At 45.5% G+C, this 19,782-nt stretch overlaps 1 protein-coding gene and 2 long non-coding RNA genes across 3 annotated transcripts; all 3 read right to left on the bottom strand.

Moving 5' to 3' along the window:
- Positions 1-2,412: 2,412 nt before the first annotated feature.
- Positions 2,413-6,892, bottom strand: LOC120839172. The gene is made up of 3 exons (XR_005715273.3): positions 6,675-6,892; positions 3,334-3,456; positions 2,413-2,951 (listed from the first exon to the last, which is right to left on the bottom strand). It is a non-coding gene; the product is annotated as an uncharacterized LOC120839172 (long non-coding RNA).
- A 1,231-nt stretch (positions 6,893-8,123) lies between these two features.
- On the bottom strand, positions 8,124-15,760 carry LOC120839175 (atherin-like). The gene is made up of 8 exons (XM_040209425.1): positions 15,750-15,760; positions 15,459-15,688; positions 12,625-12,696; positions 12,492-12,554; positions 12,378-12,419; positions 12,243-12,305; positions 11,061-11,108; positions 8,124-8,206 (listed from the first exon to the last, which is right to left on the bottom strand). The coding sequence occupies exons 1-8, from the start codon at positions 15,758-15,760 to the stop codon at positions 8,124-8,126; spliced, it is 612 nt and encodes a 203-aa protein (XP_040065359.1).
- A 289-nt stretch (positions 15,761-16,049) lies between these two features.
- LOC120839174 lies at positions 16,050-19,086 on the bottom strand. The gene is made up of 2 exons (XR_005715274.2): positions 18,743-19,086; positions 16,050-16,150 (listed from the first exon to the last, which is right to left on the bottom strand). It is a non-coding gene; the product is annotated as an uncharacterized LOC120839174 (long non-coding RNA).
- Between the last annotated feature and the right edge of the window lie 696 nt (positions 19,087-19,782).

Genomic DNA, 19,782 nt, shown 5'->3' with positions numbered 1-19,782 from the left:
TCGGTGAAAGCGAATTATTGGAGAGAGCACGGCCTGACGAGAGACGTTTGGCGCGGTTTTATTTGTTCACCGTGACCACGATCTCGGCTATTGCCTCGGTGAAAGCGAATTATTGGAGAGAGCACGGCCTGACGAGAGACGTTTGGCGCCGTTTTATTCGTTCACCGTGACCACGATCTCGGCTATTGCCTCGGTGAAAGCGAATTATTGGAGAGAGCACGGCCTGACGAGAGACGTTCGGCGCGGTTTTATTCGTTCACCGTGACCACGATCTCGGCTATTGCCTCGGTGAAAGCGAATTATTGGAGAGAGCACGGCCTGACGAGAGACGTTTGGCGCGGTTTTATTCGTTCACCGTGACCACGATCTCGGCTATTGCCTCGGTGAAAGCGAATTATTGGAGAGAGCACGGCCTGACGAGAGACGTTTGGCGCCGTTTTATTCGTTCACCGTGACCACGATCTCGGCTATTGCCTCGGTGAAAGCGAATTATTGGAGAGAGCACGGCCTGACGAGAGACGTTTGGCGCGGTTTTATTCGTTCACCGTGACCACGATCTCGGCTATTGCCTCGGTGAAAGCGAATTATTGGAGAGAGCACGGCCTGACGAGAGACGTTCGGCGCGCTTTTATTCGTTCACCGTGACCACGATCTCGGCTATTGCCTCGGTGAAAGCGAATTATTGGAGAGAGCACGGCCTGACGAGAGACGTTCGGCGCGGTTTTATTCGTTCACCGTGACCACGATCTCGGCTATTGCCTCGGTGAAAGCGAATTATTGGAGAGAGCACGGCCTGACGAGAGAGGTTTGGCGCGGTTTTATTCGTTCACCGTGACCACGATCTCGGCTATTGCCTCGGTGAAAGCGAATTATTGGAGAGAGCACGGCCTGATGAGAGACGTTTGGCGCCGTTTTATTCGTTCACCGTGACCACGATCTCGGCTATTGCCTCGGTGAAAGCGAATTATTGGAGAGAGCACGGCCTGACGAGAGACGTTCGGCGCGGTTTTATTCGTTCACCGTGACCACGATCTCGGCTATTGCCTCGGTGAAAGCGAATTATTGGAGAGAGCACGGCCTGACGAGAGACGTTTGGCGCGGTTTTATTCATTCACCGTGACCACGATCTCGCCTATTGCCTCGGTGAAAGCGAATTATTGGAGAGGGCACGGCCTGACGAGAGACGTTCGGTGCGGGTTTATTCGTTCACCGTGACCACGATCTCGGCTATTGCCTCGGTGAAAGCGAATTATTGGAGAGAGCACGGCCTGACGAGAGACGTTCGGCGCCGTTTTATTCGTTCACCGTGACCACGATCTCGGCTGTTGCCTCGGTGAAAGCGAATTATTGGAGAGAGCACGGCCTGACGAGAGACGTTCGGCGCCGTTTTATTCGTTCACCGTGACCACGATCTCGGCTATTGCCTCGGTGAAAGCGAATTATTGGAGAGAGCACGGCCTGACGAGAGACGTTTGGCGCGGTTTTATTCGTTCACCGTGACCACGATCTCGGCTATTGCCTCGGTGAAAGCGAATTATTGGAGAGAGCACGGCCTGACGAGAGACGTTTGGCGCCGTTTTATTCGTTCACCGTGACCACGATCTCGGCTATTGCCTCGGTGAAAGCGAATTATTGGAGAGAGCACGGCCTGACGAGAGACGTTCGGCGCGGTCTTATTCGTTCACCGTGACCACGATCTCGGCTATTGCCTCGGTGAAAGCGAATTATTGGAGAGAGCACGGCCTGACGAGAGACGTTTGGCGCCGTTTTATTCGTTCACCGTGACCACGATCTCGGCTATTGCCTCTTTAAAGCGAATTATTGGAGAGAGCACGGCCTGACGAGAGACCCCTATCGAAAAGACCATCAGGAAAATCCTGATGGTCTGATGGTCTGATGGAGTCGTATTTTGGGACGGCTAATGGTCTGATGGTTTGATGGTTTGATGGTCTGATGGTCTGATGGTTTGATGGTTTGATGGTTTGATGGTTTGATGGTTTGATGGTTTGATGGTTTGATGGTGTGATGGTTTGATGGTTTGATGGTTTGATGGTTTGATGGTGTGATGGTTTGATGGTCTGATGGTCTGATGGTCGAATAACCTGTCGTATTTTGGGACGTCCATTTTTAATAATTGGATTATGGTGGTTTGATGGCTAATTTGAAACATTGAAGTTCGAGTTGGCCACCACTTAAACAAATGGTTGAGTGCAAAGCACGACAATATGTGAATGCATAATGTGGAAATTTAATTACGCCATGTTTGGAGCGTGACGAAATGCATGTCCCACTTAGAATTGAATTATATTGTCCACTGCACACTAGTAATCACCAGCCTGATGTATGAGTACGGCAAATGCAGCTACTAATAAGAATAAAGTCAAACAAGCTGCGTTGCTTTGATATGTTTATTATGAAATTATGACATTATACATTGCTTTGCTGGGAGCATATGGTACAGAAAAACCACAACATTTGAGGAAGTAACATCGTGACTAATATGAGTTGAAATGCCATGACGCGTGGCATGGGGTACTATCAGCACCACCTGTCAGATTTTTCAGCGAACCTCAGTGTTTGCTGAGGTTTAGGCAGATTGCTGATTGCACTCATTGCACCACTATGAGCTAGATTTTGACACGGAACGGCATAGTGGTGCAATGAGCGCAAGCGATTTGTCTCCACCTCAGCGCATGCTGAGGTTTACTGAACAATCCGAGAGACAACTCTCATAGTATCGTGCGCCACGCGTAGTGGCATTTCAGCTCGTATTGGCTGCAATAATACATTTGTTCCATTTCAACAGTATTTCCAATATATAACTTAAGCTAAATTAATATAAAAAAACGGTGAAAAGGCTGCATCGAGTGCAAGCGATGGCAGACCTGCAGCAGCATGAGCAGTCCGTGGCGGGACCATACGTTGGGGCAGGACAGGGCAAAGGGATGAGCCTGGACATATCAAGGGCAATTTAGTGACCAATGAGACCAAACACAGGAAGATTATTGACATACGTCAACAAAAGAGTGGGCCGAGAGACGACAGAGGGACAGTAAGAGTGACATGCTTCATTGTAATTGTGTTACCATGCAACGTTTTGGGGATTAATTGAGCACAGCCTGACGGAGTAGCAATAGCAATCAAGCAACCCACAGCCTTTTCAAGTGGTCAGCTGATCAACACACTACTTTAAAGTTGTTTGCATAAATATTTAGAGATATATTAACCTCTAAATAATTTATCTATACCATAATTTAAAATAATTGCTTGTAAACTTGAGACCCAAAATAGTATGTTACTTAATTAAGAAAGTTATACTATACAAGCACATACCTTTTTAGCGATTTCTCCTCAGATCCGACAGCTTTTCGGACAGGTACCGGCGCATCTTCTGGTGCCGGGCTGCCCTTTCAGCCTGGCGGTACCCCCTCTCCCTTAGGTATAGCCAAAAGCAGCCTGGAATATGGAAAATCCAGGGTAATAATTCTTTGCAGTGCTCAGACCTAAAGGAATTTTGAACCAAAATTTGGACTTCAGAATACAGAGCAGGAGCTGTAGGCGGGACGCTACAATCCCTACAACACTACTAGTAAGGCAACATTTCGAATGGATGGCCGTATTTTTAGAAAAAGAGGTTGAGATTGAATGAGGCCGACGAGGCACGTGATGTGAAGATATCTCGTTTCCTCCTTTCTTCGCTTTGCCCCCTCAAAGCGGCGAGGCGGAGAAGACGCGAGGCCATTCCCTCTCTTTCTTGGAAAAACAAGACGTAAACATATCTGTCAAATGCGCCTCTTTTTTTTTTTAAATACGGTCATCCATTCGAGATATCTCTGTCTGAGTGATGTTTTGGTGTTCGTAGCATCCTGTTGCACGCTTTTGCCGCCGTGTTTTGCGGAATCCAGATTTTTGTTCAGCATCCCTTTAAAACATTGTAGAACACCATACACACAGGCTGGAGGGTCATAGTTTAAGAAGACCAAGTGTAAATTAGTCTCAATGGAAGCAGTTAACTGGCAGCTGGCACCTTAGAATTTAGACAGTTCAGAGATTACCATAAAAGCAAAAGTACCGCAGCATCCTGATGCATGTTCCACTCCCACCCTGGCTTTCGTTAGATTCTTTTAAGCACAAAACAGGTAACCCATGTCTATAAATCTCACTGCTAGGCCAGTGACTTTGTAAGAAACAGGAGCTGCAACTGGAGATAAGTAGACAATGAACACTGAAAACTGCTTACATTTGGTCCTCATCTCTCGCTGTGGTAACAGCTTAGACAGGCCACAGAATTTAAAAATAGAATTATGAACAGCAGAAACAACCAGTGCAGTTCTATATAAAAACAATCTTTCACATTCCTTAAAAGATCGTCCATTCATGGCCTGGCTACAATATTTATAACCCTTTTTGGTAGCACTCTATGAGGTAGTCTACCTTATATGTTCACCTAACTTTAAATTTTAAGTTAGGTTACCCTCAGGATATTATAGCTGCTTGTTTTTGCTTAACCTTCTAAAAGACTCCAAATCATTATTTCTTTACTTAACCAATATAACAATCTGAGATCTCCATAACAAAGCAATCCTTAGGTTCGGAGTCACTTGAACAAAAAAGAGAAACTGATGGTTTAAATGAGTTCAGAACATTTACCCCCTACAGTTGGCATACATCATAAAAAGTGCATTTCACACCACGAATATACATGTCAGCAAGTCGATTATGACCATAAGAAAATTAAATGCAAATGCTAAGAGGAACAGTTTATGTTGCTTTTCTTCCCTGAAACTAATAGCCAATATAAGTGAATACCTTTCGTAGCGTAGGCTATTAAAAACAAGGGAATGTTTGTTCCTGCATTTTTGCACATTTCTCTTTTAGTTCAACATGCTGCTTTGAATTTTAATCTGATGCATGTGTCCCCACTAAGAAAAATAAGTAGATAAAGCAAAACAAACAAGTTTTCATAATGCCGAAGTTAAATTCCTCTAGGAATTAATTGGTGCTTTTCGAAAAAATGTGCTTGCACAAGAAGTTACACAAAGTCCAGAATGTAGCTTAGAGTAAATCTTAAAGGGGCACGGAAACGGAATTCCAGAGCTCATTTGCTAGCTTGGATATGGGCTAAGTTGCAGTATCACCTTGAAAACAACAATCTTTCGTTGAAAGGCACGAGAAAACTAAATTTAAAGCTAGTTAAACAGTCTTTCAATGTGCACCTGGTGGATGCCCCCAAAGCTTCGTTGGGAAGTAATCTAGCAAGGTTAGAGATCTTGTGACATAGTGGTGACATAACAGAAACCGCTACGTAGCTGCACTACACATCGGAGCAGCGCCGCTCTTTGGAGGTAACTCAACTGTTGGAGTAATCTCGCCCTGAACACGATGACCTAGACATGACTTATCTCACACGTGGGCGCTTAGTTGGCTTAGTCCACGTTGGTCCATGCAAAGCCCAAAGGTGTTTCAAATGGCTAGGCTGTAGCATGTTTACACCACCATGCAACCGAACCGCAACTTTGCCGGATAACCCACGACGCATCGCACACTCCGTTGACTTCTCTTCGAGCGCTTGCTCGAGTTTGCGGCTTAGAACGAAAAATAAAACCATCTTTTCAAAATAAAAATGTGCAATTATTATTTACGGTTATTATCTGTTATGTTTGACTTTCATTCTTGGCAGGTCACACGTCCGGGTGTTAGCGGACAACCTACTAGAGTAAAATCTCGGTGATACTAATTGGTATGAATTTCAGAATGAAATGAATTCACAAATTCCCCGGTCAAAGCGCAATGCATACAACGTGAAAATTTTCTGGTATTCCAAATACCTCGACATGCTGCAACCACTGATATGAATGCATGCCCCGCATCTGATAATGGTAAGGAGGCCACAATCGGTGACTGTAAGCTCCCAAGGCTCCGGGCAGCTGATTGCCGGCTGCTGCCAGGGATCAGCCGCACTTTGTTTACTCAAAGACGTGAGCTCAAAATTAAATGCGTTTTACAATCGGACACAAAAACTAAAACTAAACAAAATGCTAAAAGAACTGTGCGAAGTGGCCAGCCCCATCACCATCAACACATGCTTCAAATCAAATCCAATCTGAATCCAAATTCGCTGTTTTGTTTTTGCGATCTTGTGGAATCGTGGTTCAACCTTAAAAAAAAAACCAATTTTACTTTAAGGTTACCTCTAAAAAAAGTGATCGCACTGGCAAAAAGAGAAAACCGAGTGGTGTTGGTCGTGTCTTCGGTGTGGTCCACGGTGACATGCGAGCTTGGTTGGAAAGACAAAGGAACCGAATATCGAGAGTGTTCGATGTAGGGCTTCAATAGCACCCAGTGTGGGCACTTTCGAGTATGTGAGTTTGATAACATGCTTTTTATGAGGTGTATGTTGTTCAGCCGTCATATTTTATCTGCGCAGTAGAATCGGCACCAATTTTTTTAATATTCATGGGTTGAATATAACTGTGTGTTACTATCGGGGGCATGTTAGAATCGTGCAAATTACATACAAGATATTTTCTGCCATAAATAAATCCATGGTAATGCATTCCTTGTGCTTCAAAATATAAATTTCATTTCGCTTTTGTTGATACGAATTTAGCATGAAATATTTTACGCGACCCCGCGAGGATTGTATCAAGATTTTAAACAAAATGCTTGCTTACCTGAGAGAGCCTGCACCTTGTGCGGAGTAAGTGGGGCAAATGCTTTTTCTTGCCCCGCTGCTTTTGCTTTGTTTGAGAGGGTGCCGGTCACTGACTTCTCTAAAAGCACTTCCACTGGCCAAATGGAAGAGGCCGTGATTTTACAAAACATAGAGTCGCTCTCCGCTTTCTGCATCTCCATCCAGGATTCTTGATTGATGTAGACTCCTTGCCCAGCATGGATCTGCAATAAACAAAACCGAGAAATTTTTACACATACCAGTCGAGTTGACACAAAGTAGTCCTGTATTCTCCAAGAAGGTGCATCTAAAAAGCACTAAATAATTACAGGTATAAAATTTAGGCCTTTAAATTTAAAACAGTACTACCTTTAAATTCTCATCCACATGGGCATCTGCAAAGTTGATGAGCCCACAAAGCTTCATGTCACTTGCATCAAACAGGTATGTAACCCCTAGTTGCATCATGTGAGCGTGACAATAAAACATTTGCAGGCCCTGGCTATAACTACAATTAAGAGCCTGGCTACAATAATGTTTTAAAGGCTTATGGTAGCAATCAATTCAATCTACTGTGCGTACACCACCCTGTTCTTTTAATGTACCGCATTAACTCGTGTAAGGGCCGCACTATTTTTTCCCGGTTTGAGGGCAAATTTTCTATGTGCAGCCCCATACACGGATTAAAAAAAATAAAAAAATATCTGTATCCACATTCCGAAATGAACGTACATGAGCACACTCGGCTGCACTGGTCAGAAACGCCTTCACTCCGGAATTCAAACTCAATCGTCAGTCGGATTTAATTAGTTTACATACTGCGCAATACGCATCTTTTTTTTTTTTTTCCCGTACTTGATAGCATGCGCGGCAACTTTTGACTTCAATCCCGTATGACTGTTGAAGTGGTACTTGCCCATAGCTCTCAGATTGCGCGAAAAGGCAGACAAATTGCGACACTTTGACACAAATCGAAAAACAAAAGGAAACCTCCGCAAAGCATACAGTGGTGTTCGAAAACTTAGTGCACGCGCGAGCCGAGCCCGCTAAATCCCCATTCCTCGCGCTTGCCACGGAACCTGACATATCCTTTATCTTTTCTCAACGGCTTGCTGCAACACAAACGCATCCCATTTGTGCCGCCGACCATGATCGAGGTCGACAGCCATTATGCCATACGGTGATACGGATGAGTGGAGAGCAGATATCAGAGATGCGGACACGTGCTGCTATGTGCTCCGGCAGAGGCTAGTGCCACCTAGCGATACAAATTCATAGAAAACGTGGCATTACAGTCGGCACGCCTCAAAAACAAGGGGGTGCGGTGCATACGCAAATAATTTCAGTAATTTTTTTTTTTTTTGCAATGCTTTGTTCTAAATATGGGGGTGCGGCCCTGACACGCGATTATACGGTATACCATACATTGCATGGAACTGCGAAAAAATTTTTATTTTACCATTTCTTCCTCATTTTGGAGGCCGATGGTGTGATCCACGATCTCGTTCTTAGCAAGGCCGTCCACCTCAGCAACTGAAAAACAATTTCACATTAACTAAAGTTATGACAGTGTAAAGCTTTTGAATTTGAACATTAATACAAATGCAAACAGGATCATGTTAGTATTCAGATTTTTCTATACTCTAGGAGCTTGAAGAAACTCTTTGCAAGAGCTTCACTAGTGGAACACGCAGTAAAACATCTAGTAGAACCCCGATAATTCATCTTGGTTGGTTTGAAATTTGTATAATTATATACATATATATGTATAATTTGCAATATTTCCATGGTTCCGTAACTTTTCATGAAAAACGTTCAGCCTTTCCACTCTCGTGAAGAGGGAAGACCAGCGGAGCTGCACTCGATACACTGCTGCAACGCGCACGCGCCCGTTTCCCGATTCTTCTTGTCCGACACGCCGCCGATCGTGGATACGTCTCCGTTGACCCAGAGTCGGTTGCACTAAAGCCTGTCTATCCTGGGAAAAGTGGCGCCATTCATTGTTGCAGAAATGCTCGAGGCATGTGCCGCACCCACTTCTGAGAAATTCATGGCGTTTGAAATCTAACTCAGTGCTGCGCTGTGCCACCATGATCTTCCCAAGGGCTGCACGTGCCTCGTGTATCGATGCACCTTGCGCTACTTTCGAAACATGAAGGAGCTTTAGGTCGCACACGGTGCACGAGACGCCAGACGGGTAATCCACGGACTCCCTCTGGAACATCACCGTCGCGCCCGGCAACTGTTTTGCCGGCGTGGAGTGCAGTCGTCGCCGGGCCTCGCACTTGCGTTTGGCCTCCGTGGCACGATCGTCATCCGTGGTGTTGGCCTGCCCACGCCCTTTACATCGCTGGTTTTGTTCTCGGCGGCGGCTTTCCAGGCAAGCGATGTGCTCTTCTTTGGCAAGGGAATCTGAAGCGCTCGACGTAGTGAAGTCGAGGCGACAGCGGCTTTGCGGTGGTTACGGACCCATTCGCACTGCTGCGTACGTCGCCGCTCTTTCCGCAGCCAGTCTTCTTTCCCCAAAAGGGCACGCGGCTGACCCATCGTAAGTCCAAACCGAAACTGACAAGAGCGTAGGAAACAGTGTGCTAAACAGACGAGGACAAAGAAACACATGTGACGAGCGCTGCGCTCGTTACGTGTGCTTCTTCTTTGTCGTCGTCTGTTTTCGCACTGTTTTCTACGATGAATTCCCACCAACGCGCCGCCCAACAATCCATTCTTCTATGATAGCTGGAAAGGTTGCCGCCATCTACCAGCGACGGCGGCCACCAGACTGGTTGTGTGCTTGCCGCCGTCGCTTATAGATGGCAGTAGCTGTCCAGAGGCGTTTTTGTCGACAAGTGTTTTGTACCGGACACGATCCTCGGGAACCAAGCCCTTAACAGCGCCGCTGTAAAATATAATCCGATAATAAGAGCGCTCGCGCTTGCCTGCCCGGCCGATTTGGTCTTCCAGGTTTACTTTTTAGTTGCTAGGCGGCACAAGTTGGCATCCTTATCCAGCAGCAAAAACGAACATGGCACACGTCTGTTGTTTTGTTTCCTTTTTTTCTAGTCTGTGCACTTTGTTTTTTTAGCTTTGGCACGCTTACCAAAGGCGCCACTGTCATCTCGCGTAGAGTTCCTGATCTGCGTCACTGATCAGGAGGGGTTCTTGTCGTTGCGCCACAGTAGTTTGGGCCGTTTTGAGATGCACACGCTTTATAACCATTCTTAAGAACAAGGCGAGGATGGTGAAGGCATACAACAGGTCTAAAATAGACCTGTTGGTTATCGGTCTATTTCTTCTACCAGTACACCGAGCAAACGGAACCTTGTCTATTGCTCGACTCAGTGGTGCTCTAATTCCAGTGGCAACAGCTCTGCCAAGTCCTTTGGGTTCCCGAATGACGAAAGGTAAAGACGGGCTGCTATACTTTTGATTATACAGTTTCGGATTGCCGAAAACTTGCTGCTGCATGTTTCATTATGGTAGAGTTATTGTAGAAGGTCAGAAGGGACAGGGCATTTATCTTAAAATGAGCGGTGTAGGCAATATCGGTGTTAGAGCACCGCAGCTCGCTAGCATGTGCGTGGAGCAGCTGGCGCTGCAGAAGGAACCTGCGAGAGACCGTGGCGATCGAATCACAGTCGCTAACTACTGCAAAGTTAAATGGGTGATTGCAAGTCTGTGAATACTTGAATAGTAGTTTTGTGTAGATTTTGTTACTTTGTTGTGCCGTGCAGTAAAAATTTTTTTCTGTATAAAAAGCGTGCCTAATAAAAAAAGAACTTGCAAAAGAAGTTTGGACTTGTGCTCAGAATGGCGATGTGCGCACATCTTAAGCCGCGAAACAGCACCGGCTGGGCGCACTCTGCATCCATTGATTGACGATTTAATGAGAAGTGGCTGTCACTGAACATGCACTGCTGCCAAGCCGATCTCAATCGAACGACGCAAAGTCAAGTGCAATCGTTTCGGAAGCGTCAGACATTCGCAAAAAACGCACACTTTTTTTTTTTTTTTCTACAAAAGATTACATTGTTTTGTAGAAGAACAAGATAGGATGCAAATTCGTTTGGAGTTCGGAGGCTGCTTCGAACTCCGAACGAACTTGCATCCTTTTGTCGCCGAGGGTGAAAGAGAGGTAGAGGAGGCACAACACTTCTCACACCCTCCCCCATAACCAAGCGGTTGCCATGACGACAGCACGCGTATTGTTTTGTCTTTTTCTTATTCCTTTTGGAGAAACCCAACGCCCGTTAGGGGAGATTTGGCGCTGCCGTCTGCAATTGGAGTCCCAATGGGAGGTACAGGAAGATTCCGCCGGTTGACTAAAGAATGGGTTCTGTTAGTACGATAAACATCCGAGTACCCAAAGGTCGGGCCATAAATAACTTACGTGGTGGGCAGTCGGGCCCTCCAGCATCTCCCGCAGGTAGTCCTGCAACTGATCAAAAAGGTCGGGTCAGAGAAAGGTGTTTCCAGCAGCCCTGGCTAGTAACTTCATATAAAGTCATGAATTTTGGCACTAGAAAGGACCATATACAACAATTCTACAAGCCATCCGGTGTGCCCCCTAGCAGCATTACTCATGCGCATCGGGGTGTAGGCAGAAAGCGCGGCATTCCACATCAACAAATCATGAGGATATATTGTCGCAGGCGCCAGTTTGGGTCCTCATGCTATTTTTAGGCGATTTAGTTTTCTTTGTCTTCCTTGTAACGCCCGACTGTTCTAGTGGCCTTTGTGAAATGGAGAAGGCTCGGTAAACCGTAAAGCGTTGCGTGAATGGTGAAACAGAGCAACCCCAAGGAAGAATAAACGCTATGAACTCAGCATGACATTATGCTGAGTGTTGGCATTCGGAAGCTGCTTTCCACACTCGCATTTTCTGCACAATCGGCTCTCTTTCTGCGTCAGGTGGACCAGTTAGTTGCGACTCGTTTTGGTCGCTGCTAGCCATATCTGGCATAAGCACATGGTCACATTTCAAATCGTGACATGAAACAATATGCAAAAAATAAAAAAGTTTATGTTCGTAACTTTCTGCCAATCTGTGTCGTAGAAAACAACTTTGGCCGTGTGACTGCAATTACCTAAAGACTGGCTTTACAAATAAACACTACGATCGCAAAGCTTGTCTTAGTGATAAATGGTCTCAAGCAGTAAGCAACCTTGATTCTTACTAAATCATTCATACTAAAGCTGCAGTACCAAGCACAAAGATATTGTCAGTCTTTATGTCAAAATGTGCTTAATTTTGTCGTCACTATGCAGATAACCATCACTGCATGAACTTTTCATGAACACTGTGATGCATATTCATAGTGATTTCGTCACCATATAAAGCTGATTCAACACGATTCACTTTGCCACTTGTCCAAAAGTTTGACTAATTATCTAAAAATTTACAAGTCTGTAGCAAGCTCCCGCCAGATGCACCCAAACCCAAGTAATGCGTGCGTCAGGCAAGATCGCCAACAGCAAGATCACATGCGTCACTCACAGAGCTGAGAACAACTCATTTTTAGAAACACAAGGCACAATCCTGATAAAATAATAGCTGCTAAATGTTTCTTACCTCCACTGGCCACAGCTGCCACTGGGGCTGGGCTAGGTGGGGCTGGGACTGGCCTAGGTGGAGCTGAAAATAATCCAGTTGTTAATAAAACTTGCAGTACAATGCTGGTGATTAGTGCTACTAAATGTTTCTTACCTCCATTGGCCGCAGCTGCTACTAGGGCTGACCTAAGTGGGGCTGAAAATAATCCAGTTGTTCATAAAACTCACAGCACAATGCTGGTGATAAGCGCTACTAAATGTTTCTTACCATCTTTGGCCGCGTCTGCCACTGGGACTGGCCTAGGTGGAGCTGGGACTCGCCTAGGTGAGGCTGAAAATAATCCAGTTGTTCATAAAGCTCAGTACAATGCTGGTGACAAGCACTACTAAATGTTTCTTACCTCCAATGGGCACGGAGATCCCCGCTTGAACAGCCGCTGTTACAGCGACCCCTGGCACTTGTTCAGGAAGGGCTAAGAATAATCCAACATCCAATATCATGCCTAGCACACTAGAAATATGTATCAGTTCCATCTAATGACCTCTTTCATGGATCAAACTTCCCGCTTAAAAGGCTCAATATAATGCTATGCCGAAACAGTTTCACCCATCTGCAATAAATGCACTCTGTTTCTGGGACCAAATAATGTCACCTGAATCAATTGTAAAAGAGGTCTGTCCCACATACAATAAACCAGCAGTGGATGGCAAATTAAGGGAAGTCAGCCATTAGGCTGACTTCCCTTAATTATAACGGCTACCTGGGCATGAACTGTACATCTGCAAACAATACAAATGACGACACTAGGTACATGTTTCTTCAACAACAGCCATCCTCACAATTGTTGTAACCTTTCGGTATGTCAACAATACCCCTGGCACACAGGGAAATCAATGTCATTTTCAGCGAATGTCATTATTCTTGCAGACCGTGCTGCACATACATGTTTAACGTCATTAGACTCCATGATGATGATTGAACACCAGTCATTGTAGCAAACTATTACATTATTATATTTTAGAAAAAAAGCACTGCCTGTAGCAGGGTTCTTAAACATTTAGCAGGGTTCTCTAACCTTTTGGTCCCACGGAACCCCAGGAAACCAAAAAAAACTGCCTCAAATTTTTGCCGTCCAAGAAGCAACAGAAGCACAATCGTAGGCAATTTCGCTTGCTTCTCATATATTGCCACCATATCATTCGCAATGTTAGTACAAAGTGAGATGAAGGCGCTTTGCATGATCCTGCCGCGCAGACCACGGCGTGGGGGACGGAGGGGCAGGAAGGTCAAATTTAGGTGTTTGCGAAACCCATGAGACTAGCTCTCGGAACCCAGTTTGAGAACCCCTGGTCTATAGCTTGGAACTGTCTCCTAGATTATTTAAACACAATAATAAGCAGATCTTACGCTGGATGGTATTACTTTGTTATATTATTAGCATTATTGTAGGTTCCGGATTGGACACCAACGCAGCAATTCGAAGCCGAAGCTACATTGCGATGTAGCAACATAGCCCCTGTGGTGCCACGGCTGTTATTAGAGCGTGAACCTGGTGATTTTGCATGTGCTTGACTTCTGGCAACCGTACTAATGTGTCTACGTGCGAAAGATCGCACAGAACTGCAGAGACACAAATTAAAAGTGGGAGCTGCAAAACATGTTGCAAAACGTTCAGCACTGTTTGCTCGCGTGCTCATTTGCGGTGGCTCAAGTCTTACAAGTGTTCTTCCCCTGCTCTTACGAGGGCAAACGTCTCAGCTGCAGACCAGTGGGCTTTCTGATTTGGTTTTTCTGCCTCAGAAGCAGCTCGCATTGAAGCGGGGAGATCCATAGCCAAAACGTGATCAAAACGCCGAAACCGCCGTTGTCGACTTAAAACTAACATGGCCGACCATCAGGCGCCAAATTTGGTGGATGAGAACACGAGTAATTATTTTACATTCTGCACTCTACTGTCTTTTAGTTAAAAAAAGAAAAAAAAATGCATATCTACTAACATATGTCTGAATAACTCGTAATTTGTACCTTTTACAGCGGAGCTGTTATAGGGCTAGTTTCCCCAGGATCGTGTCCACCGCAAAAGAAATGTTAACACAAAACTCTGGTTGCCGCCGTCACTCATAGATGGCGTAGCTGTCCAGAGTGTTGTGTTTGTCGGTTGTCTGCTTGCCGCCGTCACTCATAGTTGATGCAACCTTTCGAGCCTTTCCACTCTGGCTTGCTGACTTGTGGCCGGCCAATACTTCATTCCCACCATAGTACAACTCCGCTGGTCTTCCTTCTTCACCAAAGTGGAAAGGCTAAAAGCTTTTGTTATTATTATCTCAGATTACTGCGCCCTACAGTGTCTCTGCTGTCGAGATAACACAGTTTGCATGAAAGTGACTGCGAATGAGTTCGGCATAACTCAATCAGTAGTGAATGCCATTTCCAGTAAATGTCATTAAATACTGCCGTATGGCAGCAAACGAAAGACACTTCAGGCCGAATGTCATTTGCTGGTAATGACATTATTTTTCCCGTGTGACAGCGGTATAACTCAAACACTGAATAAACCTAGAGTCCCAGACATTGTTTAGACCTGATTGTCCATAAATTTCGAGAATTACCAAATAAGCATGATATGAAGTTTGGCATCGAGAAGGACAGCATACACAAACTTTACAAACCATTCGGTATTGTTGCAATAGTATACACAGCTGTACCACACAGGAGCTTGTGCCATATAGCAGATGGCTGCATACGTAGTCGACACTCATGCATTTTGCTACCACCGACCAGGCGGCACAAGCTGCCGTCTAAAATACAAAGGTGCTCATTCGCGCCCATTCAATCAAATAATGCTGTCGCACCCACTGGCTGCTGGTGTAATTGGAATTGTTCTTGACAACTTTCTTAAAGCCGTGTTAAAGTCAAGAAAAAGCACTGTACAAGATGATCATGAGTTGTCGGCAATCTGCTGCATGAGATGGTAGCAAGTTTCACCACACCCCTAAAGTGGGGATTGCACATATCTTTCTTTTTTTAAGCTTTCATGCCTTGTGAGCTTGCCCACTCTATATTTTTCATGTTTCTCTTTTTAACCAATGTGGCCGCGCTTTCGACACCTGGCAATGTTTATGCATTTCTTTTAGATTTGAGTATCCTTTTACCTTTTCCATCAAAACACCAGTACAATCGAAATGGATGCAGGATCACTATCTACATATTGTGAACTAAGTAAACAGCATTTACCTTTTCCAAGCACTTTTGCGCAAAGAGCAAGCTGCAGCTCGTGGTTTAGTTTAAGCAGGCCCTCGTTCTCGGCCTTCAGGCGGCGAATCTTTGCTGCCCGCTTGTCGAGCTTGGCCCTCAACCTCAGCACCTCTGGGTTCTCCTCCTCCTTTTCCTCCTCCGAGTCACCCAGATACTCCACCAGCTCCTTTTCAACTTGGCTTTTTACACCGCACCTCAGATTTTTTTTTCTGAAACGGAAAGGGTGATTTACTAAACAAGCACATACTTGCAGTACTTTGTTTCATTTGCAAGATTTCCATTAAAGGGACACTGAAATAAAAATTCTCTATTTTACTGCCGGAATGGGTCAGGTATTTTCAGGCAAAACCATTGATCGTCTTAAAACAAAGAAAATTCTCAAGAACCAGTGGGACGAAATCTTGCTCCAGTGCAAGGCTTGCTCGGGACAGTAAAAGTTGAAAAAAAAATGCAGAAAGGAAAAAAGGTTATAGTTGTTCGTTCTGGAAGCGACTGAGACTCTCCCACAACTATATGTCTGAAGTCTCGAAATCGCAGTGTGACCCCTGAATAGGTATCATGACTCACTTCCGTCAGGGTTCCTGACTTTTCTAAGCTGGAGGACCGCTTGGCTGCTGGTTCTGATGCCCGTTCCCGCCTGGCTGATGGCTCCGACAGCTTCTCCTTGGTATCTAGTGGACATGTGATCAGAAGTCAACAAATAAATTCGAAATGCCATCTTAAATATACTTTCCTGCTGATTTTTGACAGTTGGCAGTCTGCCCATTGCAGGGGTCTCAAACACGCGGTCCCCGACTCGCTGAGAAGCGGCCCGCAGGCCCGCTCCTCAGCGATTTTCATGTCTCGAGCGCTAGAAATGACATGTGTCATAGTGATCTCATCTCGTCGATTCATTTTCGCTCGGAAAGTAGCTCCGCTCTTTTCACCTCTTCACATGGTTTATACTTTTCTCTGTTAATTTGCCCTTTGTTTCGCTTTATTCTTTGCTTCCCAGCTTTTCTGTAATGTACGAAAATTCCGCTACCTGTCTACAACCTCGAGCTATTCGTTGAAGGATACATTTCGGCTGCGCAAACTCTCGCTTAGCAGGAGCAAGTGCTAAAGATAAAGCCATGAGCTCGGGATTCTCACCTTCAAAAAAACATCACAATAAAAGACGAGTATTTGTTCAGAGTGTTATAATAAAAATAGTGAGGAATTCAAGAACTGCCAAATTAAATTATTGTTTTTTAAAGACATGTTGAGCTGGGAACGATAGATTACTTGCTCTCTTGTTCTACTAAAAATGCCAGCACGTTGGCGGGGCAGTGTAGTTTTAATTTCTGTTATCACATCAGGTCAGTGCCCAAAGTTGTCATATACACAAATCAAATTTAAAAATGTCACTGGCAAAACTGTGAGTTTACAAAAAGCATAGGGCACGAGGTCTCTTCTCATTAAAATGTTCACCCCCCCCTACCCCCCCCCCCCCCCCCCCCGTCTTACGGAGGCCCTCCAACTTTCCAGTATGGGCTATCTGGCCCTCACCCTCAAACGAGTTTGAGACCACTGACCTATTGGAACTGTACTAAAAATGCCGACGAACGCTTGTATCTACGTCACTCCCTGCTCAGTGAACACTAACAAACAATTGCAATAAGACTAAGGCTATACGCACAACGTCGTGCACCTTGATCGGAAGTGGCTTTACGCACGACACGGAGACAGGGGTGGAACTCATGAAATGTACTTGGGAGCAGCCACGGGAGCAGCCGAAACAGCTGTTTTGGAGCAGGTCGGGAGTAGCTAAAACTACGTTCTGGAGCAGGCTAGGAGCAGCTGAGATCAGTTTTCATTGCACTTCAGCGCGTGTCTTAGACAAGCACGGGAGCAATTTCAATTGTGCTTAGCAGCACAGATGAACATGAGTGGTTAGGGACTTAGGTAGATGGGATAACAGTGTGGATGCTGGGGGGGGTGGGATAACCCCCCCCTCCCCCCCTGCATCCACGCCGCTCGCAAGGACAGTATGCAACTGCTGGCTGCTAAATATAAAACTATTAAACCCCCCCGTATACCCCGCTTCGAAGCATCCAGCGGGCAACCCAAGCCCCGCTGTCCCCCATGCACCTCTGGAAAGGGAGTCCCAAACCAATTAGCTGAGCAAAGTTTCGTCAAAAACATTCGGTTTTTTCAGTGTTAATCGTACAAAAGAAATGTAAATATTGCTAAATGCCTCGACAAAACACAATGTTAAAAAAAAAAAAATTTAAAAGAAAAGTAAGTTGACAATGGGGATTGAACCAGGGTTCGCTGTGTCTGAGGGAGACGCATTACCTCTATGCTATGCTACATTTCATTTTATTTATTTCTACTCGGGAGAGACGGGGGTGCGGCAGAAAGGCCAAAGGCAGCCAGACAGCCTGCAAAACCCAAACTAGATTTAAAAAAAAAAGGGGGGGGGTAGATGAACAATAAACACTAGGAACAACAAAGAGGGGGGGGGGAGATAAATAACAGCAACAACAAAAGAGGGGGAGGGAGGTAGATAAACAATAAACACTAATGACAACAACACTATGCACAGTCAGAAACGGAAAGAAACGCGAACAGCAGGCGGACGGCCCCCAGAGCCATGCCAAAGCCCGGGACCCGCCGAGCTAGGGCTGAACACATCCTACTCGAATGTGTTCGACCCCAGTCCGGCGCGCTCCAAGCTCCAGCGCAGCGCCGGCGGCGCCCCGAGAACCGTCGACCGGCCACCCCCGCCCCATCCCGCCCCGACTGCACATATACAACAAGGATTATGACAGCGAGTGGCGGAGATGACTGGCCACCTCTCGACGAAGAGTTCCATTTCTTCACGCGACGTGGGCGGGCACTGGGTGAGGCTAGTAGGCAGTGAGCGCCAGTGCGCAATGGCCCTCACCGCGAAAGACGGACGGTGTCTCTCCGTGCAACTTCGCTAATCTCGTATTGACAGCTGGTTTTATACGAGAACCAAAACTTTTCGCGTCGCGAGTCCTTTCTGGTCGAGGTGCAGGACGTCGTGCGTATAGCCTTATTCTTCCAATAAACATACTTGCTCAACACATCTTAAAACGTCAAATAACGTATCGCTAATTAATTACATGCACTTAATATTGTTTTCTGCTCTCCTTTTGACCGACCCGGTACTCTCCGCCGTGTGTGCATTCGCCCAAGACGTGCAGTGACAATTCGCATAACTGCCATACAAACGAGTGTCTAGAGGGTTGAACCACCATTGTGGATATATCACTCACCCGCCAGCTTGATGATCTCTGCATCGTAGTATCCACCTCGAGTGTTTTCGTCCCCATCCCAAAATACTTTGTAAGTCGTCCTCCTTTCAAAGTCAGCCACGTTGGCTGGATGAAAGTTCTTCACAAGAGCTGTCTGGACGATTGATACTTTGCCATCTTGCAGAAATTTCACTTTGGCGAACATGCCCACTGGGAGGGACGCGAGGAATGAAACGTACAAAAAACAAAACACACGGGAAAGATGCAGAAATACGCGGTACAGTACTACAGTAGAAAACGCGAATACGAGGGAATACACTAGGAACCGATACACAAAAGAAACTCGAATAAAATGGCCGCGATGGATCGCGTGTTTGCTTTTGGATTTGGATTTGGATATGAGGTTAGCATCTTGCCAACGCAGTGTTGGCAGATGGGAAAAAAAAGTGAATTCAGTAGATGAGATACTAGAGAAAAATATTATTTTTGTATTCCCGACCGTTCTAATAGATAATATAACTTAATAAATGTTGCACTAATCAAGACACATAAATTATTTGTGGCATCTCCATCGTTTCCGTGACGCCGTCAAGCCTATATGCCGTCAAGCGACCGAAACCGAAACAAACTTTTTTTCAAAATATTTCAAAAAATCTAAAGGGTGCAAACGAGCTGGTAAAGGTATAACGTCATTTAAGGCAAAGCCCGAGACAATGCCAAACAATGTAAAGCCGAGCCCGCCCCCCCCCCCCCTTTCCCGAAACAAAATTAAAGCTAAGTTCGAGAAAGTCCTGTTTTTTGCTTTCTGCATGTTTTTCCAATTCGCAATTTCCAGAGGCCAAGTGCAGATCACATGCCTTCCAGAAAGATCCATCGTCGAAAGTGCAGTCCTTCTTTCCACGCTGTTTTATACGTATATATTTTTATTCTTTGTGGAAGTGGCCGGAGGGGTGTGCGCGTACGAAACCGTATCGGTTTCCTAAGTACACGCGTACGCGGCTGTGTTGGCTGTGTACGTCTGTGGCAACGAGGTAGTTGGTTTGTGGATGATTAGCTGAATG

Source organism: Ixodes scapularis, unplaced genomic scaffold, assembly GCF_016920785.2.
Source record: "Ixodes scapularis isolate PalLabHiFi unplaced genomic scaffold, ASM1692078v2 ptg003905l_1__unscaffolded, whole genome shotgun sequence".
Classification (NCBI taxonomy): Eukaryota; Metazoa; Arthropoda; class Arachnida; order Ixodida; family Ixodidae; genus Ixodes; species Ixodes scapularis.
This window is presented reverse-complemented; position numbering and strand designations above follow the sequence as displayed.